Source organism: Alosa sapidissima, chromosome 9 (assembly GCF_018492685.1).
Source record: "Alosa sapidissima isolate fAloSap1 chromosome 9, fAloSap1.pri, whole genome shotgun sequence".
NCBI classification, from domain to species: Eukaryota; Metazoa; Chordata; class Actinopteri; order Clupeiformes; family Clupeidae; genus Alosa; species Alosa sapidissima.
In genome coordinates, this window is record NC_055965.1 from 32,466,730 (window position 1) to 32,493,537 (window position 26,808).

Below are 26,808 nucleotides of genomic sequence, written 5' to 3' on the forward strand. Positions count from 1 at the left end.
TTCTCTCCAGTGTGTATTAACATATGGATTTTAAGATAGGAAATTGTTGAAAAAACTTTCCCGCACTGATCACATTTATGAAGCTTTTCTCGAGTGTGTGTTAACATGTGGGATTTCAGAGATGATGTTTGTGAAAAAGCTCTTCCGCACTGGAAACATTTATGAGGCTTCTCTCCAGTGTGTGTTAACATGTGGCCTTTAAGATGTTGAATTTGTGAAAACCCTTTCCCGCACAGGTCACATACATGAGGCTTCTCTCCAGTGTGTGTTAACATGTGATCTTTAAGATGTTGAAGTTGTGAAAAACCTTTCCTGCACTGCTGACATTTATGAGGCTTCTCTCCAGTGTGTGTTAACATGTGGGATTTCAGAGATGATGTGTGTGAAAAAGCTCTTCCACACTGGACACATTTATGAGGCTTCTCTCCAGTGTGTATTAGCACATGGCCTTTAAGATGTTGAATTTGTGAAAAACGTTTTCCGCACTGGTCACATTTATGAGGCCTCTCTCCAGTGTGTATTAACATATGGGTTTTAAGATGTTCAAATACATAAAAAGCTTTTCCACACTGGTCACATTTATGAGGCTTCACTCCAGTGTGTGTACGCATGTGCCGTCGAAGAGATGAAGATGTCGTAAATATTTTTTTACACTGAGAACACTGATGAGTCTTTGGCTTTTCATTCACACTAACAGAGTGTGTTTGCTGGTGTTTCTTGAGTTTTCTCAAGGCTGTGAAACTCTTACTGCAGACTGTGCAGTGGTGCAGCCTTCCATTGAGTTGCAGGTTGAGTTCATCATTCTGTCCATGGATCTTCTGTTGCGCTGCATCTGGATCGAAAACAGTTTTTAAACAAATGCTTAAGTACAGTGCAAAAGTGTTCACCCTCCTTGATGTTATTTCTAATCTGCTGCATTACAATATATATATATATATATATAATAATAATAATGCCACTGATGGAATACCCCCCTGGACCCCAAACCTTTATTTTGACATTAGGTGATGCATGAATAGATATGAATGAAATATTTCATACATAAATATTCAATCACAGAAGTAGGCCTATATTTGTTGAACTTCCAGCCTTGTAAACATGTGATAATTCTTATACGTTTCCATTTTGTTTCTATTTCATGTAGATATGATCTTCTTTTATTAGTTATGCAGTGGCAGAAAACAGCCACGGCTTCTCCCTCTCCCACATACACCGGCACGGTCCTATCCTCTTGCATGTGAATCGGAACAAACTAGATTGTTGAAGCACAAAACTTCAAACTCAAAAGTAGAATCGACGATGCAGCCACACCCCCAATGTCACGTCCAGCATGTATGCCAAGACGTGCACAAACGCACACACACGTACTGCGTTTTCCTCTAATTTTAGGCTTCAGCCAGTTAAAAAAATACACATAAACCGACCAAATCGGCCTAACACTAACTTAGGCCTACTCAACTTAGCAAGTGAAAAGATGAAGTTCCGGGCCAAAATTACTTTAAGGCTTAAAATGCACATTGATAAGTACATATTCCATGAACACTATTCAGAGCGGGACAGAATATTGTGGGAGCAAGCGGTTGCGGGACTGAAAAATCATTTCCACGCGGACCTCTACTTCGGAGAGTGTTAAAACAATCAAATTATCAGTATGTATTTCATTTCACTATGTTCACATCTTTGTTTAATGTTTGTTCTGTTTACAATCTCATAGTTAGATCGGTTTCAAAATAAAAAGCGGTTTCAAAATAAAAGCCCCCCGAAACAGAATAGGAAAAGACCAAAGAGAGTAAATAACATATAAGGAATGCATTAATAGCGATATTAAAGAGATTGAAAATCTAATCAAATCGTGACTTTAAAATCAAAAATTAAAACAAATCAAGGATTTGAAGAATTGTGACACACCTATTAAATATATTTGTGCAATCTTTAAATATGTGTGACTAGATCTGGTTAGGGATCTAAATAAGGGCTAGAGGCTGCCATCCAGAGGATTGGGATCGTAAGCTACAGTCTGGAATTTTAAAACGCAAGTGGTCTTAACATGGTGGTGGCTGCCATTTAACTGTTCCGCAACAATTGAAGGTTCTAAAATTCTATGTTGAATTCAATGAACCCAGATATTCTCTAGAATGTTCATTTTCTCAACATTCCCGTAAGGGTTAACTGTGGCTGCTGCAGGCTTGTGAACAGGCTTGTAATTGCACATCTGCCACATGGCATGGAGGACTGAACATGAGGTCAGTGTACACATGCATCGCTTCTGTTGCAAGGTGGAGGAGGACGTCAGATTAAGCAAGGGATAATGTATAGAATGCCGGTCATTATTACACGGAAAATAATGACCGGTAGAACTTTGGGAAATCCCATTCAAGTCAATGGATCGTTCTACTTGCATTGTGAAGAGCCGTATAATAACTAGAAATATGAAAGCAGCCACCAGTGCATTTTCAATGTGCAACAACAACAGAAGAACATTTTTTAATGAAAAAAATAGATTGCATTTATTGCAGCTTATCTACAATGACATGACATTTCATTCATCTTACAGAAAAGATTAAGGAAGATAGGACGATAATCAAATTCTATACTGCAGAGGAGACCGTAGCTAGGAATTCTAACAAAATCTTTGGTATATAAATGGTATATGGTATATAAATATAAACTTGTTTATAGTGTTTCACAATATCTTAATTTGGGAAAATTGAACCATGTGACTGGTTTTCTCAGAGGGTCACATTTCCATTCCACCATAGCATTTGTGAGAAGCACAGGAATGTGAATTTGCATAATTAAACATTAGCATTATCAGAACCTTTTAAACACTGGGGACATTTATGAGGCTTCTCTCTAGTGAGTGTAAACATGTGCTGTCGAAGAGTTGAGGTTGCTGTAAAAGTTTTCGTGCAGTAAAAAGAAAAAAGGATTCTAGGGGAAACTAATCTTTTACTTAACTTTTTTTTTAAGTATATTTTTTTCGCCTTTTATGCCTTTAATTTACAGGACAGTAGAGAATGACAGGAAGCGAGTGAGAGAGAGAGTCGGGGTGGGATCCGGAAAGGACCACGGGCGGGAATCGAACCCGAGTCGCCAGCGTACAGTGCAGGTGCCCCAGCCAGCCAACTAATCTTTATCTCTCACATGTATTAGCATATGGGTTTTCAGAGTTAAAAGTTGTTCAAATGCTTTTCCATATTATGAACACACATAATTCTTTCTCTCCCCTGTGTGTTTCCAGAGTTGAAAGGTGTTCAAATGTTTCACATTTCACATTGCGAACACACATACTGTAATGCTGCTTTTCTGTGTGTACTGCCAAATGTATTTTAAAGGTGACATAGAATGGTTGAACGGGGTACTTATCCTTGTTCTGTGATGTGACATATACACAACAACATCTTGGTTGGGTCTGTAATGCCTTAGAAGTAGGGCTGTCACTTTTGTGAAAGAATCCTGTTCGAGTTTTGAGACATAAGTGTTCATTGAATTGATTGTAAAATCGATTTTTCATGTCTAAAGACGTTTCCATTTTCAACGCCAAATATAGGCCAATCCACAAAAAAAATAACAGGCATTAGGACGAACGTAAAGAGGGCGATTGTAGACGCAAGCCAGCAATATGTATGATGATTTATTGGCGTGAAGTTTCGTGCACAATGACAAACAGGAGTGCTACATTCTCTAAAAACAATAAGCCGAGTATACTGCCATTACATCAGTGACAAACATTACTGCAGGCTTCAACGTAGCTGTGTTTACGATTAGAAATGTCAAACAAATTTCGCCTACGTAGAACTCGATTGCCCAGTTTGCATAGCCTACCGCTTTGTTCTTCTCCATAGTTTGATATACCAAAAATGTCACACAGGTTGATCGCGTTGTCCTCCATTTTTGGCAAAACACGAGCTGCACAGCAGCTGATTGAAACAGCTGTTTCCGGTGCGTAAAATTGGTGGGAATTTTCTTTTTAGCTTTCGCAATGCTTACAGCACTTCGGAATTCTTTTATATTCTTATATTCTTGTTTGTGAATTTTGTTACATCTATTTTTTTATTTGTTTAATTCGTTTAAAATTAATAGTGTACATATTTGGTTAAAATCGATTCCCTATTTTAGTTTTCGAAACTTGTGTTGTTTGATCCAATCGACTGTGCAATCGATTTTCGAACGTAAAGTGAACTTCCTAAAGTGAAAGAAGCTTCCTAAAAACCTCTCTCAGAAAGCCATGATAGGGTGGGGGGTTATTAAATCTGTGGTTTTGCACCTATTTGGCGTCCTTTCGGGCTTAACTGGCAACCTCATTACGAAATGCAAGCACTTGACGCTGATAGGCTGCCTTTGCTGCCACTCAAAAGAATGTAACTTTGCTGGCTTTGGAACACGGACAAACCAACTTCTTACAGCTATGGCCCATTCACAGATTCAGCCATATACCGTTCGAGCATGACGAAAATAGAACCGTTTCAACTAGGCCTATTTGTAATAATATGAGAATCTAAATAGACAGGGGCAGCTCGCTTTAAGGCTGATGCTTAGCCTATATGTTTTGTTTTAAAAGTCGAAACGTGTTTGTAGAGTCTTAGGACAAAAGCTGGAATACAAACGTTACAAATGTTTTCCATTACCAATGTCTCGGAGACAGCTAGGTAGGCTACTTTCACGTTTGCACCAGGCGAAACATATTCCAACGTGCCATCGTCTTAATGTGAGCAATGAGCATGGCAACAACTTGGCAACAACTGATTCAGCTAAAGCTTGGCCAAGGGGGTAATCCGGGCATCGAAGATTGATGCCAAGGGTTCTAACCACGCCTTCAATTTTGACGAGTTCGGAGTGACACACAAACGAGAAGGGCACTAGCCTACATACACTTGACCATCATTGAACTCTTTCACCCAATAAAAGCTTACTATTGCTACTGTAAGACCTGCAAGGCAATCACTTTAGACTAACCTTCTTAGTATAGGCGTGTTGAAATTAGATTGACCACTGTCCTCTCCTCACTCACCAGGTGCTTATGTGGAAAGTGCTAACACTTTATACAATTCCATACAGATGTACAAATACATCTGTTACCAAAGTTTCAGTATGGCCTATCTTAATGTAGTGGGAAGCCGATTAAAAATGAACAGCATCTCATGCATTTCTTTCAGTAATGAAAAGTTTGCACACCGCTTGCACAGCCTGAAAGGGCACACCTCGGAACTTTGTGAATGCTGCTGCAATCTGCTTTCCGTATATGGTGGTGGCTGTGTGCAAAGGAGGAAATCGAATGGGGGGGGGGGGGGGGGGGGGGGCAGTGAGATACATTTTATGTATCCGATTGCCCCAATTTCTGGCGAACATTTCTAAAAGAGGATTTTTTTTATGGGATTTAAGATTTGAAAACCCTTTTCCACACTGGGCACATTTGAGAGGCTTCTCTCCAGTGTGGTCAAGCATGTGGGAAATAAGTAGTGTGGATGTTGTCAATGCTTTTTCACAACGAGCACATTTCTGTGGGATTTTGCCGCCTGTGTTTTGCTTTTGAGTTAAGGGTTGGGTTGAGTCAAGTGTGAAGCAAGATTAAACATTAGCATTAAGGAGTCTTAAGGTGTGAGATTTGTGAAAAAAAACAGTGTGTATTAGCATATGGGATTTAAGATGTGAAATGAGTGTAAAAACTTTTCCACACTAGGCACATTTATGAGGCTTCTCTCTAGTGCATGTAAACATGTGAGGTCAAAGAGTTGAGGCTGCAGTATGTATTAGCATATGGGATTTAAGTTTTGATGTTCCTGAAAAACCTTTTTCACAGTTGAGTGCAGAGTGAATTAGCATGGTTAAGAATTAGCATTATCAGAGTCTTCAGATGTGGAGGTTTGTGGAAAAACCTTTCCCACACTGGGCACATTTGAGGGTTCTCTCTAGTGTGTAGACTTGAGATATGTATAAAAGCTTTTCCACACTGGCCACATTAATGAGGCTTCTCTCCAGTGTGAGTTCGCATATGGGTTTTGAGACCTGATCTTGAGATGTAAGCTTTTCCACACTGGATACATTTATGAGGTTTTTCTCCAGTGTGAGTTCGAATATGGATTTTAAGAGTTGAATTCTGATTAAAAGCTCTTCCACACTGATTACATTTATGAGGCTTCTCTCCAGTGTGAATAAGCATGATTTCTAAGACCTGAATTTGACATAAAAGCTCTTCCACACTGGGCACATTTATAAGGCTTCTCTCCAGTGTGAGTTCACATGTGAGTTTTAAGAGTTGAAATTTGCATGAAAGCTCTTCCACACTGGCTACATTGATGAGGCTTCTCTCCAGTGTGTACCAGTATATGTTTTTTAAGACCTGATTTTGAGATATAAGCTTTTCCACACTGGATACATTTATAAGGCTTCTCTCCAGTGTGAGTTCGCATATGGGTTTTAAGAGTTGAAATTTGCATGAAAGCTCTTCCACACTGGATACATGTATGAGGCTTCTCTCCAGTGTGAGTTAGCAAATGGGTTTTGAGATTTGACATCTGTCTAAAACCTCTTCCACACTGGGCACATTTGTGAGGCTTCTCTCCGGTGTGACTTAGCATATGGGTTTTAAGACCTGAACTTAAGTATAAGTATAAGTATATATACTTTTTTGATCCCGTGAGGGAAATTTGGTCTCTGCATTTAACCCAATCGGTGAATTAGTGAAACACACTCAGCACACAGTGAAGTGAAGCACACACTAATCCCGGCGCAGTGAGCTGCCTGCTACAACAGCGGCGCTCGGGGAGCAGTGAGGGGTTAGGTGCCTTGCTCAAGGGCACTTCAGCCGCGGCCCACTGGTCGGGGCTCGAACCGGCAACCCTCCGGTTACAAGTCCAGAGTGCTAACCAGTGGGCCACGGCTGCCCACTTGAGATGTAAGCTTTTCCACACTGGGCATATTTATGAGGCTTCTCTCCAGTGTGAGTTCGCAAATGAATTTTAAGAGTTGAACTTTGATTAAAAGCTCTTCCACACTGGGCACATTTATGAGGCTTCTCTCCAGTGTTTGTTTGCATATGGATTCTAAGACCTGAACTTGACATAACAGCTCTTCCACATTGGATACACTCATAAGGCTTCTCTCCAGTGTGAGTTTGCGTATGGATTTTAAGTGTTGAAATTTGCATAAAAGCTCTTCCACACTGGATACATTTATGAGGCTTCTCTCCAGTGTGAGTTAGCAAATGGGTTCTAAGACCTGATCTTGAGATGCAAGCTTTTCCACACTGGGCACATTTATGGGGCTTCTCTCCAGTGTGAGTTCGCATATGGATTTTAAGTGTTGAACTTAGATTAAAAGCTCTTCCACACTGGGCACATTTATGAGGCTTCTGTCCAGTGTGTATTAGCATATGGGATTTAAGATGTGAAATGAGTAAAACCTTTTCTACACTGGGCACATTTGTGAGGCTTCTCTCCGATATGTATTAGCATATGTGATTTAAGTTTTGATGTTTGTGAAAAACCTTGTCCACACTGGGCACATTTATGAGGCTTCTCTCCAGTGTGTATGAGCATATGGGATTTCAGAGTTGAACGGTATGGGAAAGCTTTTCCACATTGGTCACATGTATGGAAATAATCGAAATCCATCTCTCCCCTATGTAGTAGCATATGGGCTTTCAGAATTGAAATATGAGCAAATGCTTTTTCACATTGGGAACACGTATAATCCTTCTCTCCAGTGTGTACTACCAGATGCTTTTTAAAATTTGAAAATAGTGAGAACCTTTTTCCGCACCCCTCTCCCTCTGTAAAACTGGCTGTATCTTGGAAAGTATTGATCTTACATAAGAGTCATTTTACAGTGTGTCTCCTGGGTAACATAAGCACACCTGGTAATTTTTTCAGAATTTTTTGAGACCTAAGTGCGTGGGCCCTGGTTGAATTGACATGGAATGACTCTTATGTTTTGTAGACTACATCAACTTATGCTGTAGGCACATCTCTTGCAATGACTAGACTATGTCACTTATTCTGTAGGAACATCTCTTGCAATGACTTATGTTATGCAGGTAGACTATGTCACTTGCTGTAGGAACATCTCTTGCAATTACTTATGTTATGCAGGTAGACTACGTCACTTGCTGTAGGAACATCTCTTGCAATGACTTATGTTATGTAGGTAGACTACATCACTTGTAGTAGCCTATACATCTTATAATGCTGCCATGGCTAATCAGTTAGCATACTCTTTCATTTCTGTCGGTATTATAAACTAAATAAATTGCAAATGTTAGCGAACATTTTTATGTTAATGTTTTAAAATTAACTGCCTGCGACTTAAAATGACTGCATCTACTGTTAGTATTTAGCCTAGGTGTGTGTGGGGCAGGCAGGTGCTTGTGCATTATGCCTGTGCTTTTTCTTTTGTCATTTAACTATATTAACTGAAATGTCAATTGTTCTTTTCCAGTTGCAGCCAGAGGATGACGTCCAGCAGACACCTCATCTGCACTGCTATAGCCTAGACCTATCTTATGAAGGTATATTTGGTGCAAAACTCCTGAGCACTTGTGGTAATAGATTTAGTGCTTGTATCCAAAAGTCACAAATGTGTATCAGTCAATTTGAAGTCACAGAGATTTTTGTTTTATCCTACAAACACAGCACAGCAATTACGACTTCATACATCCTTCGGTACAAGTGCACAAATCCCAAGCCACACATCACAAATTAAAAACATCCTACAGTATGCTCATATTTTGCTACTATCACCTCAGTATATTTGGTGCAAAACACATTTGCACACCTGTATTTAAAAATGTGATAACATGAACAAAATGTATGTGAATTAATGTTATCAAGAGTTGCACATCTGTAGAATATTTTCTTCCAAATGCATTTATTTAATCATCTGGGTCTGTGACCATTTTCTCGCATGCACACAAGTCAATGACTACAACTGCTTGAATGTGCCTCCAGGAGTCTTAAATGCTGTTTTCTTTTGCTCCACACGAGACTGAGATATTTATATTTATATATAGATATATATAGCCATAGTCTCTATCTGTAGAGCTAGGGGGCGGGCGGGGTCATGTAAAAAAGTCCGATTTTATTGTATTTTTTCTAGGGATATCTAAAAGGTCATATTTTTTAGTTTATTTCAAGTTCATTGGCGAATAGAAGCAATATTAAACATGCATTTGAGTATAGAAATGTTAAATTAACGCATGTTGGTTTAATAAACCGTGCAGACATAAGCTACTGTATATATTTTTAATACTCCTGATTCCTGATATCCCAGTGGTGGACATGTGCGCTCACATCTGGCCCTCTGAGAACATGGGAAAAGTCTGTAGATATGCCAAAAGTAAGATTTGCGTGTGTGTGTGTGTTTTCTAGGAGTATCTGAAAGGACTTCTTACCTCCCAATACATAATCGAGCTCTTGTTCCTCCTCTTCTTTCTTCACTTTAACCTCCGCTCTTGCCTGTAGTGTTTCAGTGAAAATGTTGGACTCAGCGACGTCTGTCTCCGTTTCAGTTTTACAGTGAGGCTCTACAAATGGCTTCTCTTCATCATGTTGGAAAGCAGTCATATGACCATAGTCCTCCTCCGTTATATCTTCTTCTTTTACTATCACTCTCAGCAGGTCATCCTGCGTGTCAGTAACGTTACAACCAGAATTTAACGCAAGTCCGAGATCCATGTTTGCAACGCACCAAAGATGATCCCATCCAACGTTTTCTATTCAGTCAGAGCAACTCTCTCTTTCATGAAGAAAATACAATAAAAGAACACGAACTGTTACATGATTAATAGGTAAATGGCTTGTGTATCACTTTGGCTGGCTAACTACCGTGTTCGAGTTTAGCCTACACAAAACTGTAGCTATGAGATCAAGAAATCGACCACTGTAAAAACATGTAACATACCTCAAGTAAGTAATATCAGTTAATCTGCTGTTTAGGCAGCACAAAATGAGATTGAGTGTTCATTCCCGCAGTGTTTAATTTACTATCCTTTGAACCAACACTACTGAAGCAATAACTCCTGAGAACGCCGTGGACAACTTCCTGGACTGTAAATGAAAGGAATTCCTCGTGGTTGGCAAACCAAACCGACAGCTACCCATTACTGCCACCGCTTGGAATGGAGTCACACTGAAGCAATACGTTTCACTGGACCAAATGTCTGTATCGAACTTAATAAAACCAGTAAGTTATAGTAATAAAATATAGAAAATAAAAATGTAATATATATACATATGTGTGTGTGTTTTGTAAATTCTGTTTTATCAGTGGCAAGTCAATATTTGTTTAGTCAATTCTGTTTTATCAATGGCATGAAGGACAAAATAGGCTATAACCTAGGTCTACATGCAGAAAAAAGAGAACCAAGGGCACTTTGTGTTCACAATGCAGGCAAACCGCGCCGCAGACTTTAAAGTGAACCATCGCCGCCGTTACGGTTCAGTTTGCTTTAGAGGGGTCTGAGTTCGGTTGGCATGTTCACATATATATGCACAGAAATGCTGACTCGTCGATCTGAGTTTGTTTAGAAGGCTGAAAGGGGTTTGGCAACGGCAACTTTTCTCCTGCTGCGGCGTATTAAATGTCCCCGCTGATATGGGAAGTTCAGGAAAAGCTATGTCAAGGCGGGGACACCGAAATGGTGGAGACCTCTTTGGTGAAGTGAATTTGAATAAACTAACAGTTGATCTATCTTTCTATTGGCATTACATCTCAATGTTACCCTGGAAATCCTGAGTTCTCGCGAGAGCACAATTTGTTTGTATAGTCTTATCCAATTGCGTCGTTGTCTGGAAACAGTCAGTAAACATTGGTCGTAGCAGGGCTGGACTGGGACAAAAAATTAGCCCGGGCATTTTTTGCCGGAACGACCCACTACAATCGGTCAGGCACAATCACTAATATGCAATCTCCTGGAAGTAGGCCTACCCTTAAATATGTGTATTGACCTACAGTAAGTGCGGTGAGCAGTGCAAGTGAATGACTGTACTAACTCACTCTGACTCATTGGTAGTCCCAGGAGGCTGGAGTCGGCTACGCAAACTCTATATTCAACTACAAGCCTAAATACGTATGTGTTAGCATATGGACTTTCAGAGATGAAAGGTGTACCAGCCGTGGCCTACTGGTTAGCACTTTAGACTTGTAACCGGAGGGTTGCCGGTTTGAACCCCGACCAGTAGGAAAGGATGAAGTGCCCTTGAGCAAGGAATCTAACCCCTCAATGCTCCCCGAGCGCCGTTGTAGCAGACAGCTCACTGTGTTGGGATTAGTGTGTGCTTCACCTCACTTGTGTTCACTGTGTGTGTTTCACTAATTCACGGATAAGGATAAAAGGTTGAGTTCATCATTCTATCCATGGATCTTCTGTTGTGTTGTATCTGGATTAAAGCAATAAGCCTCGAGAGGCCGTTCTATATTGTGAACATATAGCACAGCTGAGAGGCGTTGTTAGGCAAGAAGCCTAGAAGCGAGTGAAGCTAAGTGCCGTAAAACAACCCTAACAACCCTAAGTGCCGTAAAACAACCCTTAGCTCTGCTATATTCACGATATAGAACGGCCTCTCGGGACTTATTGCTTTTATAAAACGGCTACCACATATACAGTAGGACATTAAAATTGATCCAAAATAAACAAATAATCATGAAATGTAAAAGCCATTGTATCTACAAATGTCCATTCTTCCACGGAGTCCCCATAGAATAGTTCCACTGATTCTTATCGGAATTGTTGTGCATTTTAACCATTATACATCCTAAGCGCATTAATATAGAACAAAATGCGGTCTCAGCCGTGCTATATTGGGAAAATATACAACGCCATCGAACGTGATTCCACCAATCATAATCAAGGACTGGAACTATCTGTTTTATAAATACAGTTTGAAACAAATGCTTAAGTACAGTACAAAAGTGCCACCCTCCTTGGTGCTATTTCTAATCTGCGGCATTACAAATTACACATTAAAAAGTGCAGTCACGGATTGCGCACAAAGTCAGTTTGGTCTGTTCATGTTTATATTTACATTTGTTAACAGACACTTTTGTGCAAAAAAAAAAAAAAAAAATTATATTTCAAACAAGGCCCAAATAAAACACAGGTATCTTACCTAAAGATGAACGATTTTTGCAAAATAATCTAATTATTGCGATTGCGACTTAATATGCAATTCATTTTGAGCTCTTTATCTTCTGTACTATTTAACCAAGGCAAGCAATACACCATTCTATCATATGACCAACACAATGTTAAATAAATTAAACATAAACTGTTCTTTCCTGGATCCCCAATGCCCAAGCCTGTATTTTGACATTAGGTGATGCATTAATAGATATGAATGAAATATTTCATAAATATAAATATTCGATCACAGAAGTAGGCCTGTATTTTTTTAACTTCCTTGCAAACGTGATAATTCATATACGTTTCTATTTCATGTATGTTTTCCTGTAGGTCTCTCCAGCGTGAGTTCGCAAATGGGTATTAAGATTTGATTTTTGTGAAAAAGTTTTTCCACACTGATAACATTCGTGAGGCTTCTCTCCAGTGTGAGTTCGCATATGGATTTTAAGTTTTGGTGTTAGCGAAAAACATTTTCCACACTGAGAACATTTATGAGGCTTCTCCCCAGTGTGAGTTCGCATATGGGTTGTAAGATTTGATTTTTGTGTAAAACCCTTTCCACACTGGGTGCATTCATAAGGCTTCTCTCCAGTGTGTATTAACATATGGGCTTGAAGTTGTGAAAGTCGTGAAAAAGCTTTTCCACACTGGTTACATTCATGAGGCTTCTCTCCAGTGTGTGTTAACATGTGGGCTTTAACTTGTGAAATTTGTGAAAAAGCTCTTCCACATTGGAAACATTTATGAGGCTTCTCTCCAGTGTGTGTTAACATGTGGCCTTTAAGATGTTGAATTTGTGAAAAACTTTTCCCGCACTGGTCACATTTATGAGGCCTCTCTCCAGTGTGTATTAACGTATGGATTTTAAGATGGGAAATCATATAAAAAGCTTTCCCACACTGGTCACATTTGTGGCGCTTCTCTCCCGTGTGTGTACGCATGTGCAGCCGAAGAGATGAAGCGGCCGTATAGGACTTCTCACACAGAGTGCACTGATAACACATTTTTTCATTCGCATCAACAGAGTGTGTTTGCTGGTGTTTCTCAAGTTCGTTCAGGGCCGTGAAACTCTTCCCGCAGACTGTGCAGTTGTAGAGACTTCCTTCGAGTTGCAGACTTCCTTCGAGTTCATCATTCTGTCCGTGGATCTTCTGTTGTGTTGTATCTGCATTAAATACAGTTTGAAACAAATGCTTAAGTACAGTGCAAAAGTGCCCCCCCTCCTTGGTATTATTTCTAATCTGCTGCATGCATTACTATATATAGTAATATATATATATATCTGTATGAAACCTGCTGACCTGGATGTTTGACACCCCTGCCTTAAGACAGTCTTCACTATTTTTGTATACAAAATCTAGTCAGTCAAACTTTACATTTCGTCTGACATTCATTTGGAGCAGCCGTGGTCCACTGGTTAGCACTCCTGTAACCGGAGGGTTGCTGGTTCGAGCCCCGACCAGTGGGAACGGCTGAAGTGCCCTTGAGCAAGGCACCTAACCCCTCACTGCTCCCCGAGCGCCGCTGTTGTAGCAGGCAGCTCACTGTGCCGGGATTAGTGTGTGCTTCACCTCACTGTGTGTTCACTGTGTGCTGAGTGTGTTTCACTAATTCACGGATTGGGATAAATGCAGAGACCAAATTTCCCTCACGGTATCAAAAGAGTACTTTCTTATACTTATTTTGACATTTAATTTGGAAATTAAAATATTCAGGTAAAATAAAATACATTCCAGACTTTTCAAGGGCCCTCTCCTCCATTGGGGCCCTGTAATCAGTCCCACTTTTCCCACAGTCCGAGGCCCTTGGATCTGCTGAATTCCTTTACAAATATTTTTTCTCTGAAAATTAACATGGGCCTGCCTCCCTCAGATGCCTGTGAGCAGCTTTTCAGTTTCAGTGCTGGATTACTGTTCACTGCATAGCGAGCAAGGATGAGCACAACTACCTAAAATCAACTGCTGCTCAAACTTAAAGGAGAACTCCGGCGATTTTTCAAATAGATCTCCATTTCTCGAGGTCACTGAGTACTGTCGGTACAGAAGAAAAAACGAAAACAATCAGGTTTACTTAACTCGAGTTGCTGCAGCCACTCGTGCTGGGTGAAACAGATTGCTTTAGTTTTTTTCGCACACCCCCCCCCCCCCCCCCCCCCCCCCAAAAAAAAAGTAACTTAGTAACTTTTACTTAAAGTACATTTTAAATGAACTACTTTTTACTTTTACTTGAGTATATTTTCAGATGGGTAATTTAACTTGTAGGCCTACTTGAGTAATATTTCATCAAAGTATTGGTACTTTTACTTGAGTACAATATTTTAGTACGTTTTCCACCTCTGAATATACCTGTCCTTTTTCATTAGTCATTTAATATTAACTCTGGAATGTTTCTAATTTTCCTTTTCCAGATTCAGCCATAGGATGACGACGTCCAGGAGACACCTCATGTGCACTAGCCCCTATACCTATTTTTTCTTCAATGACTATAACAGCGCAGAGAACTAACATAAAAAAAAAAAATGTCAGATTTGAGGGGTGTTTTTTTTCTAGGAGTATCTGAAAGGACTTACCTCCCAGGACATACCGGTAATCGTAGAGAACTAACATAAACAAAAAAACATGCCAAATGTCAGATTTCTAGGAGGGTTCTAGGAGTATCTGAAAGGACTTCTTACCTCCCAGGAGATAATCGACCTCTTCTTCGTACTCTTCTTCCTTCACGTTAACCTCTGTTGCCTGTTGTGATTCATCACTTTCAGTGAAAGTAACACTGGACTCTGCGACGTATGTCTCAATGATGTCCGTCTCAGTTTTACAGTGTGGCTCTGCAAAGGACTTTTCTTCATCATGTGGAAACGCAGTCATATGACCATAGTCCTCCTCCGTTATATCTTCTTCTTTTACTATCACTCTCAGCAGGTCATCCTGCGTTTCGGTAAAGTTGACGTGACCCCCAGAATGTGATGAATGTCCGGGATCCATGTTCAAGTTTTTTTTTTATCTACCCTATAGTCAGAGTAACACAGAAACAATAGCCTTTCAAGATCGGTTCTTTTTATTTTTTTAAAAATGACAAAACGACATGAACTGTTACATGATTAATTGACAAATGGCTTGTGCATCACTTAGAAGCTAGGCTAACTAACGTTAGGTTACTGTTCGAGTGTAGCCTGCTGTAATGGTGTCTAAACACGTACCCTACCTCTCAATGAAGCTCTGCACACGGAGATCAGGTAACCTGTTGTTTAGGTCTCAAAAAACGAGTATCGGTCCTGATAATAACCTCAAAAGAAGCGACCCAAGACCAAATAGTTAGCATCCACTTCCCGAACCCCTGAAGTTACATTTCTGGGGCGGTTATGAGGAGCGTAGTTACAGCGCACAGCCCTGTGTCCGTGTACGCGCTGCGTGGATTCTACGCAGAAACAACACATACGAAGCAAGCCCAACAAGAAGCGACCGCAACCTGCGACTTCATAAAAAAAACAACCCCAAAGTCGCTTATAATACGCGGACTATGGCAATGCGTCACCCCTGCAGAGTTCAATGTACTATTCTTGAAATAATAAACTCCCGAGAACACCGTAGACAACTTCCTGGGTGAACGGATTTCCTCGTGGTTGGCAAACCAAACTGACAGCTACGCATTGCTGCCACCGCTTGGAATGGAGTCACACTGCAGCACATACTTTTCACTGAACCAAATAACAAATATCTGTATTCATGAGCCTAATGATAATAGTTTTTTTATTATGGCTGTCAATCGATTAAAAAATAATCGAATTAATTACATACTCTGTGATTAATTAATCTACATTAATCACATGCATCCATTTTTGCTAAACATATCTTAAACACAAGTTTGGCAGATGAGTGAATTGATGAACAGCCAAACCAACATTACAAACTTAAAAGTTCAATGTGTCTCTCTTTTATTATAATTTTCTCTTTGGGTCAGGCATCAGCGTAGTGCCTGTGGGGTATACTACGAATCTCGATTAGTGGGTTAGCGAGGTATGTTGCGCTCAAAGCCAGGGTATGCTGTGATACGAAAGTGGATCTGTTTTAGTGTCGCTATATTACCATGGTATCTTATGCGGTCAACCAAACTTGGTCGGGAGGAGGTTATGTGCTAAGTTATAGCTCAAATCGTGTAATCTACCGCACACTGACCAATCAATTGTCTTAAAAATGAAGTTATCTTACGGGTGGAGCTCCGCCTCTACTAACATTTTGGATCTCGAATGCGCTTTAATAGTGCTGTGCGTGCAAATATCCCACTATGGACGTGCATACCATACAACAACTGATGACAATTGATTTATTTGATGTTATAGGTTAGACACAAAAAATGACCGCAGTGTAGATTATGTGCATTAACTTCTGTGAACAGACCACCGTGTTGTCCATTATCCCTTACATATTGCCAAAAAACAATAATGCATGTGGGATGACGTTAAACTGGCTACGGTCACAAATATGTGATTAGAATGTTTGCGAACCGAGTGTTCCGCATTATGATGCTACACTCACCCTCAGAGTTTTTTCCCATAAACTGTATAAAGAACACTGAAACTATAGATTGTTCGCATAGAATTCTAGAAGGAACCAGAATAATTCACTCCACAACAGCGGTGTCCCAACAGAGGACCTCGGAGCACCCTCATCAGACTACAGGAGGAAGGAAGCAGAGATCCCACCATTAATCATCAGTGGGGACATAGACAGTAAAATAAGTGGACGAACAGACTCCGTTGTTTTCAATGGGAGGGCACTGACACAAATTAAACGTTTTTCCAGTTGGCTTCCCATCGTAGCCTACTGCGCAGACTCGCACTTCACTTTGTGACGTTAGCCTTCGAACTGAATCTTGTAACCTGTCTGATTAGATGGTTCACACAGAATTTTTCTCTTAAAACATTTATTTATGTATTATTAATATCATCCTTACAAGTGATATCAAGTCATGTTCATGTTGAAATGACCAGACATGATCATCTTCAAACACAGTCAATGCTAAAACAAAACAAAAAACTTATAGCCTGATCTTTCCACTTTTCCAACCTATGGCTACTGTCGATCCATCAAAAACCTCTGAAATGATTAACGTTGGTGCCATTATTTCATTAGGTTTACTTGCCTCTATATAATGCTTTACCTGAAAAAGGCCCAGCAGAGACTGTACTTCCTCAAGAGGAATAACACCACACAAAGACTGCTGGTGTCCTTTTACAGTGCCTCCATTGAGAGTATATGCATACACACAGAAAAAGAAGGGTGCAAACCAGAACCAAAGATGGTTCTTTAGAGTGATTAAATAGGCGAACAATTTTTCGATTCAACAAAGAACTTTTAAAACGAAGGTTCTTTAAAGAACCCACAAAGGTGCTTCAAAGAACCACAAAGAAAGGGTTCTTCAAGGCACCATTAGAAAATAAGGTTCTTTAGAAACCCATATGGTTCATTACAGAACCATGAAAAAATGGTTCTTCAGATAAGAATGGTTCTTGCTTATATGAAAATGTTGACAATGGAGATGGAAGTAATTGATTAGTCAAGTACACTTTATTTATATAGCTCATTTCATACACAGGAGGTCATTCAATGTGCTGTACATAATAATAAACAAAAGCAAACAGGAATATCTACTAAACAAATAGAAGGGCAATAGACAACGAATAGTTAAAAAAGTTAGGTAATAGTATATGAAATTATAAAAGGCCAATAGCTTAAAAGTGTTTAAAAAGTAACAATTTTAAAACAAACAAACAAAAAAAACAACAACATAGAATACAAGTCAAGCACCCATTGAACAGCAGCGCACTATGTAGATTCTTGATGTAATCCCAGACTGTGATGTAGTCCCAAGACAGCACAGCACACTTCCCTCTGGTGTGTTAACATACGATATTGAAGATTAGAAATAAATGAAAAAACTTCAATATTACAATACTAACCCACAACATAAAACAGGCGTATGTTCATTTCCACACAGAGATAATCATGAGAACCATTTAGACTCAACCTCCCTGCTAGTCTCAGCTCCTTAGCTACTATGCTACCACCGCCCACTGCTTATTGAGATTAGCTAGTGTTCATTTTGAGATTATATCTTAGTTTTTCTTTTTCATGCAAAATGTTAGTCTCATTTTTTTTTATTTCTGCAACTATTATGCATGTTAGTATCATCTAAGTCAGTGTTTTCAGGACAATGGTGCAGTCTCCTCATCGTCTCGTCTTATTTATGTAAAAAAGTTTGTTGACGAACATATTTCTTCTCGTCTCGTCTGCCAAAATGAACACTTATCTTGGCCTTATCCTATGGGAGCAAAATCAAAAGGGCATTATGAAAACTGTTTAGACTCAGGCATAGGACAGGTGTATGCTCATTTCCACGTAAAGAAATTCGAACGTGACCACTGCTTGAATCTCACGTCAAGTCTCAACTCGTGTATGTACATTTTTGAGGCGGCATAACACAGTGCAGCAGTAAATCGGTCGAGGATTGAAAAGTTGAAGAGTTGGAATATCATGGAATATCTTGGACATAAAGACTTTTCCTGCACATTTGTAGCCTACTTGCGGCAGTGTAGCCTGTTATTCGCCATATTCACCCGGCTGCCATAACGAGGATGAGGGGTACACTTGCCATTACACCTCAGTCCAGCAGATGGTGGTGGTAATGAACTCCGTTTGCAAACTGCCAAAAAAAGCTCACTGATTAAAGAAGAAGGGTTCAGTGGTCTGTTCTTCTTCTTCAGTGAATTGTTTTTTAGCAGTTTGCAAATGGAGTGCATTACCACCACCATCTGCTGGACTGAGGTGTAATGGCAAGTGTACCCCTCAGACTCGTAATGGCCGCCAGGTGAATAAGGCGAATGTTGACACATTTGATGGCTTAAGATATCAATAGGCTACGTGGAGAGAATTACTTTCTCTTTGGAAAGCGCAACAGTTCTAAATAAATTGATCTAAATCTAAATAAGGGGCAAATGGCAGTGTTGTATGTTTTTTTTTGTTTGTTTTTTTTAAGGGACACCAGACAAGCCTGATGCTTTTTTCTCTACGGAGCTCCTCTAGCATCTGTACGTGTTGATACGTGTGCAAGCCCTCGCTCTTTTCTCGCCTCTGAAGCTCTTTTCCTTTGTCGTATGTTTTTTTAATGAATGTATTAGTAGTATGATGTGTTGTCTCTGTGAAATAGTCTGTTTATTTTGACTACTTTCTTTGAATTTTGAGTGATTTATTCAACGTAGAAACACTTTTTTTGTTTACGGTCAAAAATGACCGCCATAGGAAATAAATGGGAAAGAGTATAATTTTCATCCAGGAGATAAATGAGATCTCCTTACACACACTCCTACCACCAATGTTCCCACACACATGCATGCATGCACAAACAGAAGCGCACACACACACACACACACAAACAGACACACATACACATGTACACCCACTCAAAGACACACACACACTCAGTACATGTTGTCAGTTCATGTTGTCATGTTGCCACTTTTCCGTGTGAACCACCAATGTTCACAAACATAGGCATTCACGCACATAAAGAAACACACCCACACACAAACAGACACACACACACATACAGTTCATGTTGTCATGTTACCACTTGTGCATGTGAACCACCAATCTTCACACACACAGAAACACACACACACACACACACACACAAACAGACGCATACACACACATGTACACACACACACACACACACACACACAGACACACACAGAGTTCATGTTGTCAGTTCATGTTGTCATATTGCCACATGTGCAGTAGGGCTGTCACTTTACGTTCGAAAATCGATTGCACAATCGATTGGACCAAACAACACAAGTTTCGAAAACTAAAATAAGGAATCGATTTTAACCAAATATGTACACTATTAATTTTAAAAGAATTTAACAAATAAAAAGGATAGATGTAACAAAATTCACAAACAAGAATATAAGAATATAAAAGAATTCCGAAGTGCAGTAAGCATTGCGAAAGCTTTGCCACCAATTTTATGCACCGGAAACAGCTGTTTCAATCAGCTGCTGTGCTGCTCGTGTTTTGCCAAAAAATGGAGGACAACGCGATCAACCTGTGCGACATGAGAGAGACGAGTGATAGGAGGAGTTCGATGTGGAAGTACTTTGGATTTTTGGTATATCAAACTATGGAGAAGAACAAAAGCGGTAGGCTACGCAAACTGCAATCGAGTTCTACGTAAATTAGTTTGACATTTCTAAGCGTAAACACAGACACAGCTACGTTGCAGCCTGCAGCAGTACTGCAGACACGAAACTTCACGCCAATAAATAATCAGAAATATTGCTGCCCTGTGCGTCTACAAGCTCCCTCTGTACGTTCGTCCTAATGCCTGTTAGTTGTTTGTGAATTGGCCTATATTTGCCGTTGAAAATGGAAACGTAAACATAAAAAATCGATTTTACAATCGATTCAATGAATACTTATGTCTCAAAAATCGAACAGGATTTTTTCACAAAAGTGACAGCCCTAATGTGCAGGAAAACCACCAATGTTTGCACACACATGCATGTACAAACACGGAAACACTCACACCCACACACACACATACACATTTACACCCTCTCTCTCTCTCTCTCACACACACACACACAGTTCATGTTGTCATGTTGCCACTGTGCATGTGAACCACCAGTGTTCGCACACATTCATACACATACAGAACACACACAAACACACATAATGTAGATGTTAATGTTCTAATAAGGGTCTGTTTACAATAATGTTCTATTAAATAATACTTTTTGTCATGGTATTGGTATTTAAGAGCAGTTAAAACTGTCCAGTCAAATTTGACCGCAAACAGTAAATTAAGGGGGGTAGCAATGAACAGTGTTTAAAGGTTAAATGGCTATACTTTCCTTGCTATTATTTTCTGCCTGTCAAAATTAACAAGGTTCAGCTGGACTTGCAACGTCACTGTGGCTATCTGAAAGTCACAAGTTTCTCTTTTGGACGTATAATGCACTAAATCCTAGGGGCTAAGCCTTTAAAAATTGAGCATATAGGGACTTGATATTTAAATATGCTTGTTTTCAGCTGCCATATTTATCAACACATATTTATTCTTACACTGGAATTGGAGTAATACAAACGTTTCACACGTTAGCCCCGTCGTAAGATGATTTGTGTGCTCAGATCTACGCTGGTTTCTACACTCAGTTGATAAATAAGGGCCATTGTGTAGTACCACAATGTGTGATCTGAGATATGTTAGAAGATTTAAATGTTTTTACACGCTGGACACATTTCTAAGGCTACTCTCTGGTATGTTGGAAAATGAGCGTTCTAAAGAACATCTAGGTTCATTGAATTCAACCTAGAATTTTAGAACCGTCAATTGTTGTGGAATGGAATCTTACGTTAGAATGTTCAAAAACACACACCTTTAAGGGTTAAATGTTTTTACACACCGGACACATTTATTAGGCTACTCTCTGGTATGCATAAGCATGTGGCGTCTAAGACTTAGGGATTTTGGAAAAGTCTTTTCACAAGGAGTACATTTATGAGGATTTTTACCAGTAAACATTTTTTTTTTTTTTAAACTGTCGATTACTGAAAATCTTTTTCTACATTACACACATTATGAGACTTCTCGTCAGTGTGAGTTTGCATATGGGTTTTAAGACGTATGGATTGCGTAAATGCTTTTCCACAGTGGATACATCTATAAGGCTTCTCTCCAGTGTGAGTTCGCATATGATTTTTAAGAGTTGAACTTTGATTGAAAGTTCTTCCACACTGAATGCATTCATGAGGCTTCTCTCCTGTGTGAGTTTTCATATGGTTCCGAAGACCTGTTGTTGAGACGTAAGCTTTTCCACACTGGATACATTTATGAAGTTTCTCTCTAGTGTGAGTTTGGATATGGGTTTTAAGAGTTGAATGTTGATTAAAAGCTCTTCCACAATGGATACATTTATGAGGCTTCTCTCCAGTGTGAGTTCGCATATGAGCTTTAAGACTTGAAATTTGTTTAAAAGCTCTTCCACACTGGATACATCTATGAGGCTTCTCTCCAGTGTGTGTTACCATATGGGTTTTAAGACCTGAACTTTGATTGAAAGATTTTCCACATTGAACACATTTATGAGGCTTCTCTCCAGTGTGACTTAGGTTATGGATTCTAAGACCTGAACTTGACATAAAAGCTTTTCCACAGTGGATACATTTATAAGGCTTCTCTCCAGTGTGAGTTCGCATATGGGTTTTAAGAGTTGAATTTCGTATGAAAGCTCTTCCACACTGAATACATTTATGAGGCTTCTCTCCACTGTGTGTTAGCATATGGGATCTAAGACCTGACCTTGAGATATAAGCTTTTCCACACTGGATACATTTATGACTTCTCTCTCTCGTGCGATTTAGCATTTGGGTTTCAAGAGTTGAACTTGAGATATAAGCTCTTTCAGACAGGGTACATATAGAAGACTTCTCTCTAGTGTGAATTCGCGTATGGATTTTAAGAGTTGATTTGCGAAAAAAAGCTTTTCCACACTGGGTACATGTATGAGGCTTCTCGCCAGTGTGAGTTAACATGTGGGTTCTAAGGCCTGCACTTGCGATATAAGCTTTTCCACACTGGATACATTTATGAGGCTTCTCTTCCGTATGCGTTAGCATATGGCCTTTCAGAGTTGAAAGCTGTCCAAATGCTTTTCCACATTTGGAGCACACATAATCCTTCTCTCCAGTGTGTACGACCAGATGTTTTTTAAGACTTGAAAATAGTGCGAAACCTTTTCCACAATGAGCACATTTATGCCGCTTCACTCCAGAGTGTACTAGCATGTGGGTTCTAAGATTTGAAATACTTGAAAAACCTTTTCCACACTGGGCACATCTATGAGGCTTCTCTCCGCTATGTGTTTGGATGTGGGATTTAAGTTGTGATGCAAGTGTGAAACCTTTTCCACACTGGGCACATGTATGAGGCTTCTCTCCGCTATGTACCAACATGTGGGTTTTCAGACCTGAAAGTAAAAAGAAATCTTTTCCACACTGAACACACTGATGACGCTTCTCTCCGGTGTGCGTTACCATATGCGCTTTCAGAGTTGAAAGATATCCAAATGCTTTTCCACATTGGGAACACGTATAATCCTTCTCTCCAGTGTGTATTACCATATGTTGTCTAAGATTTGAAGCTTGTGCAAAACCTTTTCCGCACTGGACACATTTATAAGCCTTCTCCCCAGTATGGGTAGGCATATGGGATTTAAGACCTGACTTTGACGGAAAACCTCTTCCACACTGGACACAAGTATGAGGGCTCTCTCCAGTGTGTATTAACATATGGGATTTAAGATTTCGAATTTGTATAAAACCTTTTCCACACTGGTCGCATTTATGAGGCTTCTCGCCAGAATGTGTAAACAAATGGACTCTGAGAAGTTGAATTTGTGAAAAACCTTTCCCGCACTGGTCACATTTATGAGGCTTTTCTCCAGTGTGTATGTACATGTGCAGTCGAAGAGATGAAGATGCTGTATACGTTTTTTCACACAGGGGACATTGATGAGACTTTCTGCGAGTCTTTTGCTTTTTCTTTGTTTTTTGTATTTTCTGCCCAAGAGAGTGTGTTTGCTGGTGTTTCTCAAGTTCTCTTAGGGTCGTAAAACTCCTCTTGCAGACAGTGCAGTGGTGCGTCCTTCCTTTGAGTTGCATGTTGAGCTCATCATCCTGTCCATGGATGGTCTTCTGTTGTGTTGTATCTGGTTTAAATACAGTTTCAAAAACAAATGCTTAAATACAAAAAAGTGTTCCTGGTCCTTGTACTATTGCGATCATTCATTATTCTATTTTGAAAGTAAAACGGAAAATGCAAGTGGAATATGACTTTTTGAAGTTCTATAGTCACATGCAAATTATGTCATATTTTGACCTATTCTAGGGATTACAAAGTTGACTTAATGAATGGATAATGTGAAGTGCAAAATGCAATAAAGAAAAATGTATGTCATTCTAACCGTGTTATCTGGACAGTAGGCTAGGCTACCTAGCTCTGAAATAGATAGTTTGTTTGTTTGTTTGTTTAATTTAAGGCCATTTCCGCAACTAAGGCTATTTAATGGCCAGAGCACTGTGTGTTACAGAAACTTAAATATGTTTTTTAAAATCTATGCTAAGAAGATATTCTAAAACCTTCAAAGGTGGGACCTTACTAAAAACATCAGCTATAGAATTTTGATGATAAAATTGTTGTCTTTTGGTTCTCAAGGCAGGGCAACAGATCAAAATATGTCTCACTGACAGAGGCATTTTGCAAAATTGGCATAACGGAGAATCTTCACCACTCAATAGAAAGCTATGAGTGAGTCTTGAATGTCCTATACGGCATCTCTGAAATAGATAGACCTGGAAGTAGAAACGATAGGTGGGTGGTCATATCATGGCCATCTGAATGATATGGGTCTTGTGATGCATAAAGGCTATAACCTACAGGGGCCCATTGCACAAAACTAGGATAAGGGATTAAGCCAGGCTATTTTGGCTATCCTGGCTCAATTTATCCGTGATCCAGTTGCACAAAAGTGGGATGGGGGCAGCAGGATATGTTATGGTATAAGTCACCATGGCGATTTATTCTGTGGAGCTGGCCTGCTCCAGACCAGGCTAAGTTCCAGGATCTATTTAATCTCATCCCTTATCTCAGTCAGCAGTCACCACAAACGGACACCAATAGTTATTCCACTGCCCACTACACATTGTTATCACATATAACTAGACCCACTGTCATTATTTAAACATTTGTGATCATTAATTAACTTTTACATATCGGCATTCCTGACCTGTCATGCGACAATGTGACGTCATGGGAGCGGCGTAACCATTTTGTGCGTGGTGGTCGCCGCACTAGTTGCAATATTCTCCTAAACAGAGGTGTTGCTGTTTGTTGCTGTTGTGAAAAGGCTATCGCTACCTACTTAACACCGTAGAAGAAGCAATGAAGCCGCTCTAGTTGCCATGGTGAATCAGTGATCGGTGGCGGGGTCTATTTGAGGGAGCCGTGAGCGCGCACTTATCCAGGATAGGTTTCACCTGGCTTGATGAATCTGTGTCTGCTCATCCTGGCTTGGGCTTTGTGCAACCAATTAAGCCTGTACGCTCTTGTTTTGAATTCATTGAGCGCAGCTCAGTAACTTATCCCGGATGTCTTAATTCTGCTTTTGTGCAACGGGCCCCTACAGACATAATCTGTGACCTGTTGCCAAAACATGCGATGCATTGCAGCCATTTCATAGCGCCTCACAGACATTGTCGCTGACGTGGATGCTTATTGTATATTTGTATGTTCACATCACAATCACAAACTCAAGCGAGGAGTAGTCTATAGGCTCTCATGATGCGCAGTCAGAACTTGACGTTTCATCAGCAAACAGAACGGCCGCATTCAATCTTCTGTAGACTGCTCCAACCCGATGAAAATATATGGCCGGCTGGCGACCAAATGAACCACTGTCTCAGGAAATGTAGTTCAGACCTGGAAGGTATATAATATAATATAATATAATAGGCTATGCATCGCAAACGGAACGCTCGAATGACATTTATTTTCTTAGTGCATTTTGCATTTCACATTATCCATTAAGTCAACATCGTCTTTATATCCTAATGGCCATTTCCATTACACTCCTAAATCTGCTGCCCGAGTTGGAAAGTTACCCAGCTTTCTTGCGGCATTTCACACAGGCACGCCCCCTTTACATCGGAGTACTTGAGGGTACCCCGAGATGGCCGTACGACCTTACAACAAACATGGCTGCGCCTATAGCCGAGATGAGATGACATGTATTTTCTTTGCATTTGTACTATGTTGGTCATTTTAAGGTCGATGCAATGCTCTTACACACTAGATTATATTGCTACTTCAATCCGGTCACCAATTCATGCATTGCACGGTCTTGCTGTGCATGCAATACAATGTAACGACTTTTTTTTTTCCAGCCGGTTAGCTAGCTAGAGGCTACATGTAGCACAAAACAATAACAATGACTAGCCTCCTGCTAATGCCCCTCGTAGCTCGAGAGAAACGTGACAGCACTTATTGAAATTGAAATGGGCGAAATTGAGTTACTAAAAACAGTTTTTTATTATTAATTCACATTGACCATACCCAACAAGAAAGAATGAGGGACGTTTTCTCGTGTTCTAGACCAATGTTCAGCACCATTGAGACAGCTGCTGCCTTCGTGGCATCCATGTTCTTCCCAAAAAGACTACAAACCCCAGCGTTCGCACAAGCAACTCATTCGTACATGTTGTACGGGTGGGCGTACGATTATTTATGAGTCTAATAAAAGAAAAAGGGCCATAATCCCTAAAATAGGTAAAAAAAAAAAAAAACACTTGATAATTTTCAATTAGCAAGTGACTAGAACTTCAAAAAGTCATATACCACTTGTTTTTCCATTTATCTTCCAAAATAGACTAATGAATAAATGCAAAAGTACACGGACCGTTCCCCCTCCTTTCAGTTATTTCTTATCTGCGATTGTGATAATTAAACACTATAATTATGCAGCAGCCAATCAACAAAACAAAAAAAATCCAGGACCTCTTCATAACCATAACAATTAAGCATAAAATATATATAGCCTACCCGGACGATATTCTCTATGAAGATACCGGTATATA

The 26,808-nt window shown here is 39.8% G+C and overlaps 5 protein-coding genes across 12 annotated transcripts in view; 2 read left to right on the top strand and 3 right to left on the bottom strand.

Moving 5' to 3' along the window:
• LOC121718789 (zinc finger protein 708-like) overlaps positions 1–26,808 on the bottom strand; it is a 712,111-nt gene that overhangs the window by 558,484 nt on the left and 126,819 nt on the right. The window contains exon 3 of one of the 6 annotated variants that reach the window (XM_042103958.1): positions 20,953–23,885. The exons of the other annotated variants lie outside the window; for them this stretch is intronic. Within the exon in view, the coding sequence (XP_041959892.1) occupies positions 21,724–23,885 (2,162 nt within the window). The 3' untranslated portion in view covers positions 20,953–21,723. Of the gene's footprint in view, positions 1–20,952; positions 23,886–26,808 lie in introns of those variants that run through there. 6 annotated transcript variants of the gene reach the window in all.
• The window catches only part of LOC121718874 (gastrula zinc finger protein XlCGF57.1-like), a 404,172-nt gene that overhangs the window by 167,907 nt on the left and 209,457 nt on the right, over positions 1–26,808 (top strand). The gene's annotated exons all lie outside the window — the stretch shown is intronic.
• LOC121718943 (zinc finger protein 239-like) overlaps positions 1–26,808 on the top strand; it is a 627,858-nt gene that overhangs the window by 42,592 nt on the left and 558,458 nt on the right. The window lies entirely within an intron of this gene.
• LOC121718938 (zinc finger protein 239-like) lies at positions 1,067–15,729 on the bottom strand. 2 transcript variants are annotated; one of them, XM_042104388.1, is made up of 4 exons: positions 15,320–15,729; positions 14,793–15,123; positions 12,412–13,283; positions 1,067–1,125 (listed from the first exon to the last, which is right to left on the bottom strand). In XM_042104388.1, the coding sequence occupies exons 2-3, from the start codon at positions 15,097–15,099 to the stop codon at positions 12,424–12,426; spliced, it is 1,167 nt and encodes a 388-aa protein (XP_041960322.1). In that variant the 5' UTR covers positions 15,100–15,123; positions 15,320–15,729; the 3' UTR covers positions 1,067–1,125; positions 12,412–12,423. The 2 variants fall into 2 exon arrangements, with proteins under 2 accessions (XP_041960322.1, XP_041960321.1); XM_042104387.1 differs by lacking the exon at positions 1,067–1,125 and having other exon boundaries at positions 12,010–13,283.
• LOC121718982 (zinc finger protein 626-like) lies at positions 4,121–7,519 on the bottom strand. The gene is given in 3 exon segments (XM_042104462.1): positions 4,121–6,158; positions 6,160–6,592; positions 7,219–7,519. Coding segments are annotated over 3 exon segments (786 nt in total). The 5' UTR covers positions 7,373–7,519; the 3' UTR covers positions 4,121–5,959.